The following is a 12,360-nucleotide window of genomic DNA, read 5'->3' as shown; positions in this document are numbered from 1 at the left end:
GGGACACGGGACACGGGACACGGGACTCGGGACTCGGGACACGGGACTCGGGACTCGGGACTCGGGACACGGGACACGGGACTCGGGACACGGGACTCGGGACACGGGACACGGGACATGGGACACGGGACTCGGGACTCGGGACTCGGGACTCGGGACTCGGGACACGGGACACGGGACACGGGACTCGGGACACGGGACACCCACCTTCCGCCCGGCCTCGTTGTTGTGCAGGTTCATGAGCGTCCTGGCGTTCTGCTTGATCTCCCGGGCGTCCACGAAGACCTTGGCGAAGCCGATGCCGTAGCGGATGTCGGCGGAGCAGCCGCCCCATTTCCATCCCTCCTCCTTGTGGTACTGGCCCTGCTTCTCCTTGTCGCAGCCGCAGTCGCTCAGGTTGCCCTGCGTGCAGGCGGCCGTGATGGCATGAGCCACGCCGGCCGCGATGATGGCGTAGGTGAAGGCGGCCTCGCGGCTCCCTGGAAGGCAAAAGGGGCCATCAGCAGCGGGCAGGAGCCCAGCGGGGCACAGGACACAGGGACGGGGCCACCAGCAGCGGGCAGGAGCCCAGCGGGGCACAGGACACAGGGACGGGGCCACCAGCAGCGGGCAGGAGCCCAGCGGGGCACAGGACACGGGGACGGGCAGCTCCTGCGGGCAAACAGCCCCGGCTGCTCTCAGGAGTGCTGCAAACCTGCAGGCACAAGCAGGTCCCTGCTCTTCTGAGTATTGGTTGTGGTGGGTGCTCGTCTCTAAAGCAAGAGCTCTCCACGAGGCAGGAGGAGATCGAGCGTTGTTCAGGCAGCTCCATCTCTGTATTATTAGATGGTGTTAGAAGCAGGCAAACTAAGCTTCTTGTAGCAAAAGGGGGGCAAATGCTCGAGCTCAAAAATAAAGGAAGGAAAACAAAATAGGTGGGCTTGGGGGTCAATTTGTTAAAATGCCCACACACTCAACTTTTTTAAAATTCGGGTCAGAAATAGGATTTTATTTAGAAATTTAATTCTACACTAAAAGGTATTTTTACAGGACAACCGCTTCCCATTGGACTCTTGTTCTGAAAACATTTTAACTGAACTGGGATGTTTCTTTCACACTGTAGGTGTCAAAAAGTTTTCAACACTGACATCCATGCTGACTCAATGAAATAAGTCTTGGGTTTAATTTCAAAATTTCTCATAAAATGAAGAAAAAATCCTGACCTGTTGTAGGCACCATGACCAGAGCATGGTGAAGTAACAGCCTCACCAGAGGGCTGTGAGACAGAGGTTAGGCCAATAATACTTTGTGCAATAAGGCCATAATGACAAGCTTCTGTCTCTGGAGGGAGGGGCTTCTCACTGTAAATCTAAGATTTAATTTCTCTTTTTGAAGTTTTGTTGCATTCTGGTGCGTGGATTTCCCACACGTGGACCCTACAGGATCTGTGAGACTTTTGGAACCAGTTCAGCTGAGAGAGGGACCTTCACAGCCTGAGGAGCTTTGTAGAGGTTGCCCGTGTATGTCAAACAGCCCTTTAAAAATTTTTGGATCTCCCAAACCAAGAACTTGCCCCTACTGTTATTTCTGCAATGACCAAATGCACCCTTGCATCAGTAGGATCAGAATCAGGCTCTTAATCAGGGGAGTGCAGATGGGAAGATCTGCTTCCCTTCTCCAACTGCCCACCAGTGGAGTCCTGGCAGACCTCAGCTGCTGGCAAGTGCTTGTTACCCATGAAACAAGCCCATTTCTGCTGTTTATTGCATTTCACAAAAAAATAATCACTTGGGAAAGAAACCTTACAAGCACTTCAGCCTTGGCTACATCCCTTTCGTGTAATACGATCTGGATTTCTCTACTTGTCGCTTTCAATGATAAATGTTCACTTCCTTATGTCGAGGAAGTAAAATGGAAAAGAAGATGACATTATCACAATCTGTTAATAGTAAACTTCATGCCCTCTATCAGCACAGGCAATATTCCCCAATGCTGCTACATGCTGCATTTATTAAGGAACTTATAGTCTATTATCAGACTTCCTCACAGGATTCCTTGTTTCTCCTTACTCAAAAAAAAAAAGAAAAATCATAAAATGCTGAATCCTTTTGGCTGTGGAAGTTGCAGATGAAGCTTTCTAGAACTCTTGGCTTTTTATGAAAATCCGAATGTGGAGGAGAAATCCCAGGCTTCAGGTGTGTTTGGAGTTGAGCTCCTCCTCCAGTTTACACCCATCAATACCCTCAATCTTTTAAGCACAACGCTACAAAAAAGGCACTGATAAACAGTGTACAATTAGAAATCCCACTTCATCTCTCAGAGGGGACCAATGCATCACACCAGGTTTCTGTTCCACGAAGCAGCAAATGGGACATTGTCACAAAAATATTTTTGAGTTGAATTTATGTGTGGTTCTTGTTTCCCTTCGATTTTGATTGGATTATTTTTGTTCCAGCACAAGTCATTTTCAAGATCTAGAATAAAAACCGCTGGGAGATCACTTTGATCTGACACACTCAGCATTGTAAAGGCTGAGCAGCTCTTTTGCTTTTTAGAGGGGAGAAAATCTCAATGTAGAAAATATAAAATTAGTTTGTACAAGCAGAGTCAGAAGCCAGAGTCAAGCTTGATCATAAATTACATTACCTAAATTGTTTTATAAGTTTGTCTTATTCGGGGGAAAACCTTAGCAGCTTTTAAAAACTCAAATTTAGGAGATTACAAGGTAAACAAAGCAAGTGCCTGGAAGAATTGACCCAGGTAGGAAGTGCCTTGGCCCTTGTGCAGTGGTGATAAAGTGATGTGGGTTTGTCATGTCTGCATCAAACTGTTCCTGTTTGCCATAAATGATTCACTTTTTTAGGTCTCGTTACCCTGGTGTGGCTCACAGAAATGTCAGCAAGGGAGGGAAGCTCAGGCCAGTCTGAGTCTCTTCTGTGACAGTGCTTGAGGTCCCAGGGGTTTGTGACCAAACAGGATAACCTGAGCATGGGGTGTTCCTGCCACTTTTCAGTAGAAATTCCACTCCTCTACTTCGGATTTCAGCAGAGAGTTGAAATTCCTGGAGGATCTCAGGGGGAAACACGGCTTTACCAAGGTATGGCCAGGCAGCTGCTCCTACAGAAGTTAGACAAAGGTGGAGAGTCACCTGCCATAGCACCATGGCATCCCAAGTGGTTTGGGCTGGAAGGGAGCTTAAAGCTCCTCTCTCTCCACCCCTGCCACAGGCAGGGACATTTCCACCACTCCAGGGCACTCCAAGCCCCGTGCAGCCTGCCCTGGACATGTACAAGGATTGCAAGCCATCTTTTCAGCTCCCAGATCACACATTCTTCTCCTTATCTCAAACAAACTGTGGTAAACACTCCAGAGCTCAACTCCAAGCACTGGGAACTCCAGAGAAGGATCTGGCAGTGGTCAGAGGTTGCTGTGGCCATTCACAAGGCCGGTGACCGGCCGGGTTCCAGCCACGGCGGCGGTTCCAGAGCAGCGCTGCAGCACCACGGGGGATGTTGGGGGTCAGTGCAGCTGTGCTGGGGCTGAAGGGCAGGGGAGGAACCCCCTGAGCCTGGAGGGCAGGGGAGGCACCCCCTGAGCCTGGCCAGTGCCACCCCCAGCACTGGGTCTGGCAGCAGGGCATGGGCACTGACATCTGCCTGGCTCAGCCCCTCACCCGGGGCTGTCCCCAGCCCCAGCAAGTGCCTCAGTGCTGTGTGACCATGGGGGCTTCTCTTCAAGCCCTGGACAGAAATATCTGCCTGCTTTTCCCGTGTTTTTCTGGCCTTCAGTGAGGTACGCAGCACATTGCAGCTCCGTTTGCTCTGATGGCAGAGAGCTTGGCACTGATGGCTTCCAAAATTTCTTCAGCTCCATCTGCTGATGCAAATCCTCCCCCAAAGCTCTGGAGTCCTCTCTGCAGGCCCTGCACATCTGCCCAGGCTGTCTGTCCCTTTGTCTCTGAGCCCTGCACAGTCAACCACGGGGTGCCAGATGTCCCAAGGGGAAGCACTGAGAGGATCACAGGTGGGTGGAAATGCAGACATGACCAGGCCAGCTGCTCTCCTAACACTGAGCACAGTTATACACAACCCATGCCCACCTTGCAGCCTTAAATCTGCAAACACTCACGTGCTCGCCTCTGATTTTGGATATGAATGTTTGCTTCACTGGGTTTGGGCTGATCAGCCTATCAGCTGCACAGACTGGTCTGCATTCTGGTCTTAATTTAGCCAACTTCATTTGGTTTTAAGTTTAATCTTTAAATTTGAAAACTTTGTAAAAACTTCATTCACACGGGTTAGAAATGGGAACTTAGATTTTAAAAGAAGTGCAATACCTTGATGTTGCTCGGGAAACAAAGTCTAAGCCTGCAAAATACAGCATGGATTTACTTGCAGGAAGTCAGTAGGTGCTCAGCAGTTTGGGATCTAAGGGTGTTTCTAAACAGCCTATCCCGCCCTATCAGTCTCCCTCATAAATTGACTAAGCTGTGAAATAAAAAAAAGACGAATCTTTGTTTATCTCACTGGAAAACATGGGTTGTATTTTCTGCTATTTAAAGCCAAAGGGTCAGAGAGGGAGTTATCTGCAGTGACATGAGCTGAAATATGATTGGGAAAATATAAAGATGGAAAACACAGCGCACCTTGCCAATTATGTGCCACAGCAAACATTACTCCTCATGTCTCTATAGAGGCCATAACTCACAGCCTGGAAAAACGCAGACCAGAACCCATCCCCTGCCTGCTTTGGGCTTTGCCTCCTCCTCCTTTGGTAGACCATGTATGGTCCAGCAGGTTTTTTTATTTTCATCTTTCTTTAACCTATCATGAGTGATTAATAAGAATGGTAGCTTAAAAAAAAAATCTTTGAATTACCCTCTTCCTAATTTTTTCTTCCCCTTCTGTTCAAAATTGGGGAGGTTGGTGCCTTAAAACATTGTATTCAGTTGAAATTAAAAGGATGGTTCCCTATAAATCAACAGTGTGGCTTTACAAAGGTTAGTACCAATAAATAAAATACAGACTGGCTTTAAGAGGCATTCAAGACTCTGGGGGGTTTAGTCCCTGCCCACTTTCATGAGCTGAAGCTCCTTTCATCAACACATGAAACTCTTGCAGAGGAAATACTCCAGCTAAAGTGATTATTTTTGAAAATAACCTCTTTATATTTATAAAGTTACTACTCAAGGCACGTGCATTAAAAGAATCAGAGCCTTTATTTTGGAGTTCAAATAAGTCTCCCCTTTCCAGAGGGCTCTGAGCCCCCCACGCCCCAGCCCTGCGCTGCCCCTGCCGTGGAGATCTCCCACCTTCCCAGCCAGATGCAATCTCTCTGTTTCTCTGGAACAAGTACTCACAAGACACATCTGAAGGCAGGTATGAAAACCCTGTGATGGGAATTCCAACTGCAGTGACCTTGGGGCAATGTTTTATCTTGCAGTGACAGTCCCTGCTGAGAAAGATTGACTTTTTGGCATAAAGCAGTTCAGGATGATCAGGCCATATTTCAGCCTGGCCTCACTTCTGCCTGCAAATAACTGTTCTCCTGCAAGACACTGACAGCAAAAACTGTCTCTAAGGGCTGGAAACCTAGCATAGAAATTCAGACTCTGACCTTACTTGACTAAATAGCCAGACTCCTGTTAATGACATTTTTTTTCTGTGCATCTTGGAGGATTCATAACAGAAGTGGTTCAGAAAACAGAGTATTTATCAATCATTCCTTTAAATATTGACCAAAGCAAATAGTGCAGCAGCACTCAGAACCTAGCTTCCCACAGACCTGTGCAGGTAATCTTCCATGCAATACAAAAACAACAAGGATTTTCCTGCCCAGAGCTCCAGGAGTGTTTGGACACCACTCCCAGGGATGCACAAGGTGGGATTGTTGGGGTGTCTTTGCAGGGCAGGGGTTGGACTGGATGATCCCGGAGGGTCCCTTCCAGCTCAGGAGATTCTGTGAGTCTGTGATTCCACCAGTGGTTGTTCACTTGGTCTGTTATTCTGGAATTCAAACACTCAGATTTTAAAACCTGACACAAGAGACTGCAGCAGTGTTTAAAATCAAAATGCTCCCTGAAATGATGGAAGACTGAATCTGTTCTTCAACACACCTGAACTGGGATGTTTTCCAAAGTGTTTGTTTATAACACAGTGACAATATGAAGATTTTCTCATAACTTTCCTGTTAATTTTTCTGTTAAATCTACCCCACCAGAGAGGAAATTTTCCTAGATCTACTTCTCTTTTCCATACCAGCAGGAGAGCTATTCCTGACAGCTACTGAAGAAGTTAGTGAAGGTTTGGCTTGTAGGGCATTTGCCATTTGTTTCAATAGGCAGGAGTGGGAATGTCCCTCTTCCCTTACGTTGTTTGAAGCTATAGAAGAAAAGTTGATTTTAATATCTGGAAAAGAAATCACTGCAGAATTCAGTCCAGTGTGGAGCCAATAGTGCAGTGAAGAAAGGAAAGCCAACAGACCCTCCTGGTTTAATTGTGCATCAGGGCACACCTGGGGTGATCCCTGGGCCAAAGGCATCGGGCACAGTGTACAGAGGTGCTGAGCCAGCCTCCTGTGCTCACCAGCTTTGGGACCAGCTGGTCCGTGGGGATTCTTGTTTTGATTTCAGCTTTCCTTATTCCCAAGAGTAATGTCAGGTGGGTGGAGGTACCAGTGTGATTATACTGAAGCATTTTCCAGGGTAGAAAAGAGCAAAGAATTGCTGCATTTTAGTAAGGCCAGGATGAAGCCCAGGCTGAAACCAGTTTTGCTGTAATGTTCTTTGCAGAGCACCACTCACACCTCGGGACTCCCTCCATCCTCCCCCACGCAGGGTCCTTGCAGCCTCTGCAGGGCTCCTGTGCCTCTCTTCTCCCAGATCTGTCCTGAGGAGAGTCTCCACTCTGCTGTGTCCCTCTGCAGGAGTGCAGCCAAAGCGTTTGTAACATTTCCCTGTCTCCTTTAGCAGCGACAGTGCTGCTCACTTGAGGCAAAAGGAGATGGGGTTTTATTCTCCCCTACGATGCCCATGTGGTGCTGTCCTCTGGATCCCATGAAATGTAGGCACGTCCCAGGACAGTCCTTTGAGATAACAGCAGTCACTGCTGACCACCTGCTCAGGGCTGCACCCTGCACAAGGGGCCACTGAGGCACCTGATGAAAAGCCTTTGCCACAGCTCCTGCTCTTCCTGCGATCCAGCAGAGCCCAAATCTGATTTTCAGACTCTATCAAAGGCATCTCTGGCTGCTCAGATCCTTAGGCTTGAACCACATTTCACCTGAAGACAGACAGGCAGGAGGCTTTTGGCCTATCCTGCTTTAAAAACTTTGGTTTTGACTGTGGCCGTCCTCAGGAACAGAACTGCTGACCACCATAGCAAATATATTTGTTTTTAAGTGTGTCCATAATTGCAGTGTTGCATCATCTCCATGGTTATTTTAAAAATTCTCTCTGCGACTTTACATTATTAATAAGGTGTCTGTGGAATTGTCTAGAAAAAACATCCTTGTGTCGATCTGGACTGCGCCTCCACCGCTCCCTGCCCTGACCGGAGCAATCCGATGGCACTTTGCGATTTCTCTTCGTGCTCTCGGCACTGCTGTCACCAGCTGGCACGGTGAGACATCCACAGGGTGACAGGAGGGGAGGATCTCTCTTTGGAAGGACAAGCCAGGTAAAACGACCCAGGAAATGGAAAGTGTGTGCTGGGCACTGGCTGCAGTTCGCTGTGACCAGTGGGAAACTCAAGCCTGTGACCACAAATATGCTCTAGGATGAATTGAAACGGCTGCTTACTGTAGCTCTGCAAATAAACTCTACACGTAAACAACCACTTCACTGAAGATGGATTATATGGGGATTCTAAAAAATACACGCTACAGGTTACAACAGGGAAATACTGTTTGATGCTTGCCTTCTAGAGGATTCCAAGTGTTTCAATAAGGTTAATATCCCTGCTGCCATTTTAAAGACAAGAAAAGAGAAACACGGAAGAGAGGGCCATGATCCCTCAGCTACACAACAGCAGGGCCGGGAGGAGAATCACCCTGAGCGGCAACAAGAGAATTTAAATAATTACAGTATATTTGCATAACAGTCATAAAATAGATTACCCAGCAAGGGTAAAAGGCAAGAAACTGGATTTGAAGAGATTTGGCCATCAAAGCTGTGGGTTGGGAAATAGATCACAAGAATTTCTGGTATCTAAGGGAACTTACTGGCATGGACTGACACACACAAACCCTATTTCCATCAGAGTTACTCAGGCACATCCTCCCAGATTGCTGTGAGCCTCTGCTGGCTGCACACACCCGGCAGGGCTGTGGCCAGGACAGCCACATCACTGGCCAGGACAGCCACATCACTGTCACTCTGAAGTCATCTCCTAATCACAGAGCAGCCCATCGGTGCCACTCCAGAGGCAGAGCGAAGCCTTGCTGGAGACAGAGGGATGAGCTCATGTGTGGCTCACTGACTTTATTGCAAGTGGCAAGACAAAGGTGCCCTCGCACTCCCCAGTAATAACTTCAGGATACAATCACCTGAAGGATGCAATCAGTTGTTAAATGCCAGGAAAGGGACTGGAGTACTGGGGCTGCTGGAATAGTATTTTGTAACACACCATGTCAAAGTCTAATTAAAAAAGCAACAAAGGTGCATTACCTTCACTTAATGGTAACCTGGATTGTTCTGGCGCTCTGTCCCTTGAAACGCTTCCTATAGGGGCATATGGTCCTTCATGTCACACATCTCTCTCTTTCCTACCTAGGGTAAGGCCCTCAGGCCTGATCTCCCGTTTGTGGGCACCAGATTTGACTTATGGCTTTATGGCGCATAGGCTGTACCCTTTCTAACCAAAGCAAATATTATTTCTCTGGATGGTAACCTGGAGCACACCCTCACAGACATCCTTGGGAAAGAGCAAGAGATGTCTTTTCCTTATAGCCATAGAAAGATGAGCTGGATCAGACATTCAGGATTTCCGTAGCTGCTGATAGGGAAGAGGCAGAAGAACAAGGAGACCACCTGAGCAGGAACAGTTACATTAAAATATCTCGTGCTGTTTGAGAGCCTGAGTAGTTTTATCCCTGAGACCGCAGGAATGTCTGTGCAAAAGAAAAATTCACCATTGGATTTCAACCCTCTGTGATTTTTATCAGAGTTTACTTTAAAATTTACATATATAGCCTGTTTAAATTTGAAGGTTTTGTTATTCTTTAAATGAATTTTATGGGGTTTTGTAATTTGGATGCCATTCAACTCTTGACTGTGCCCTGAAACCAACGAAGAATTTGCCCTATCCATCTTAGCCTCGTAATGGATAGATAGAACATATTAAGAGTTATCACCTCAAAGACAGATCAAAGTCTACTTCCTTTAATATCGACTTTCTTTAAAAGGACCTAAATATAACCCTCTAGCTAAATAATTCAATTTTCGGAGGGAGGGAAGGAACTGAGAGCATGTTTACGCAACAGACCACAACAACTCCGCAATTTTCTAATTTCTGGGAGAAGAAAAAAATCCTTCTCACATTTTCTGTTTAAGGAAATGTTACTCTCAGACTAAATGAGCCCAAAACCGTCAGCCATCCAAATGGACTCTTCACCGACATAAGTGGCAAGCGCTTGCATCGCTGACAGGAAGAGCTCAGCCCAAGGAACAGGAACAATGAGCTAATCTGAATAAATGCTCCATTTTCAGATGTCTCACAGTGTTGTGCAGGGGGTTTTTTACCTTCTTTACTTGAACCCCTCTGATTATCAAAGGTGTTGACATGCTCTCCTTCTGTTCTTTCCTTAAATATCTAAGTTTTGGAAAAGACGTATCAGTGTGCACTGATGGGCTAAAATACACGCTGAGTGTTCTCAGGAGTTCTGGAGCGGAGTGGCAAGGCTGCACCTCCGCGTTTTCACGGGAATGCCAGGAATGAGGTACTGGGGCCGTATCCTGCCATGGCACTGAGCAGTGCCTGGGGCCAGCCCGTCCACAGGGTTCGCCCACAGCTGCTCAGGGCTCTTCCAGCTCCTGTTCTCTGTGCTGCCTGCTGTCCCCAAGAAACATCCCTGTTTTCTACCATGCTAAGCATTGCTTGATGGGGTTTCTGGCTTTTTGCAACTTCATTTTACGTGGGGAAGAGACTGGAAATCACAGATCCCAGCTTCCACTTCTGGAATGTGGTGCTGTGAGTGATTAGCTTTCTATGGTGGCTCTAAAAAAGACCAGCCTGTATTTGGAAAACTCATTCCTTGGTCTCTGCATTTTAAGTGCTGTGGAATCAAAAGAACAGCGAGTAAACTTCACTACTGCGTATTGCAGAATTGGGAGTATGAGAGTTTTAACTTCAGCCCCATTTCTTCAGGTATTTACATTTGCTATTCTTAATGCTGCAATGAGTGAAAACATGGAAAATGGCAGTGGGATCTTCTGTCAGTTGATTGGAACAGCATTTGTAAATGCCCTGACATCTCACAGCAGAACACACCCACTCTCTCTCGTGGCAGAGAGGGCACTGGATACAGCTGCTGTAGGAGAACAATTTTGTGTGGTGGGAATCTCTCACAGTGAGACCAATTGCTGTGCCTGAGTCCCATCAGGTACAAACATCAGGCCAGTATCCCTGTGGAGATGCCTGCACCCCACAAGTGCAATTCCAGCTCTGCTCAGCGTTCTGGCTCTGACTGCTGCCTTCAACAAGAGCCAAACCCCTTTTTTCATCCCTGAGTACATGGATAAGGCTGCTGTCCTGTGCACACAAACGGGAAGCGCTTTGGAGAGGATTTCTGAGAGCAGGGCAGTGAAATACTGCGGTGGAGCTGACACACATGGAAGGGAGCACAGGCAGGTGCCCTGCCAGGAGGGAGCAGGTTGGCAGTGACAGCAGCAGTGTCCAGGTGCGCACACTCACAGCGACCGTCCTGCCCTGGCTGGAACGAGCCGGGAGCTGCTCCTCCGCAGCCCGGCAGCCGTGCCCGTGCCACCCCCGTGTGCCCCCGCGGGTGCCCTGCGGGCGGAGCCGGGCAGCAGAGCCCGGAGCCACGTACCCACTTTGAGCTCCTTGCCGAAGACCGTCCTCTCGCCCAGGGCCGAGCAGTTCCAGCGCCCGTTGCGGAACTGGAACTGGCACTCGTTGATGCCCATCTGGGACCCTTCCCCGATGACAATGATCGCGTCGGGCCTGCTCTGGCAGATCGCCCGCTGCCGGGGGGCGAGCCCCGGGATCTTGTTACAGATGATGCTGGCTCCCAGGGCCACCACAGAGGAGAAACCCCTGCAACGACAAGACACCGGCGGTGGCTGAGGGAGGCTCGTCTGGGAGGCAGAGCGGCACCCGCTGCCCTCCCGTGCTGCGGGGCCCGGCGCTGGCAGGTGCCCCCGGAAAACAGCCGCCTTTCCCCCTGTCGCTTCCCTCTCCCTCTCCCTCTCTCCAAGCCGAGGCAGAGATAAGCAGCGCGTGGGCTCCTGCCAAAACAGGACCAAACTTCCTCCTTCGTGAATTAAAGCGCGTGCGGCGGCGTTGCCTGCCCGGGCCACGCACAGGCAGCGGGCTGGGAGGGTTTTCCCAAATTTGTCGAACAGTTAGAGGAGAGAGGGAGAGAGGGAGGGAAGGAAGGGAGACAACCCACGCTCCCTGCCCCGGGGCCGCGCCGCCTCCTCCCGCACCCAGCGCACCTGGCCGGGGATGCTGCGGGACCGGAGCTCCGCCGCCCTCCCTGCGCCCCTCTCGGGACGGGCCGCGTTGTCTCCCCGGGCGGCAGCCGCCGAGGGATGTCCCCGCGGGAGGCGCGGGCAGGTACCCGGCAGAGAGCCGGGGCACCCGGCCCCGGGCCCGCCGGCCGCGCTGGGGAAGGACCGGCTGCCCGGGGATGCCCCCGGGTGTCCCTTCCCGGCCGGGACCGCCGCCCAACCCCTCGCAGCCCTGCACATCGCCGGGGCCTCCAACTCGCCCCGCTGGAGGGTCGCTCCGAGGTGCAGGAGCTTTACCTGTCTTTTGAGAAATAATCGTGATCTCCACCATCATCGCTTCTTTTTCTCTCCCTGTTTTTTTTTTTTTTTTTTTCCCTTTTTTTTTTTTTTTTTTGAGACTTCCCGAATTAAATAGTAACAGGTCTGGGCAGGTTGGGCTGAGCGCGAGAGAGAGCGCGATTGTTATAAAAGAAAGGGAAAAAAAGTTACTTACCCGATCTTGATATACACAATCCCCAGGCTCAGGAAGATGTGGAAGATCCAGCGCCTTGTTTTCCTGTTCATATTCCTTGCTTGCCGTGGCTCAGACCAACACGCGAAACGATGCCCGGCGCGCTCGGGGCTGGGGCCGGTCCGTCCCTGGCGGCGCCGCCGCGGTCACGGCCGCCCGGCCGAGCGGGGCAGCCCCCGCC

The 12,360-nt window shown here is 49.7% G+C and overlaps 1 protein-coding gene across 1 annotated transcript in view; it reads right to left on the bottom strand.

Moving 5' to 3' along the window:
* WNT7A (Wnt family member 7A) overlaps positions 1-12,353 on the bottom strand; it is a 34,649-nt gene extending 22,296 nt beyond the window's left edge. The window contains exons 1-3 of the mRNA XM_042026656.1: positions 12,162-12,353; positions 11,026-11,252; positions 208-479 (exon numbers count right to left, since the gene is read on the bottom strand). Of these exons, the coding sequence (XP_041882590.1) occupies positions 208-479; positions 11,026-11,252; positions 12,162-12,232 (570 nt within the window). The 5' untranslated portion in view covers positions 12,233-12,353. The remainder of the gene's footprint in view (positions 1-207; positions 480-11,025; positions 11,253-12,161) is intronic.
* Between the last annotated feature and the right edge of the window lie 7 nt (positions 12,354-12,360).

Source organism: Corvus kubaryi, unplaced genomic scaffold (genome assembly GCF_017639235.1).
Source record: "Corvus kubaryi isolate FWS band 111438036 unplaced genomic scaffold, C.kubaryi_AGA036_p1.0 37285, whole genome shotgun sequence".
In the NCBI taxonomy this organism is placed as follows: domain Eukaryota; kingdom Metazoa; phylum Chordata; class Aves; order Passeriformes; family Corvidae; genus Corvus; species Corvus kubaryi.
Note: the sequence above shows the minus strand (reverse complement) of the source record. Positions and strands in the feature narration are given on the sequence as shown.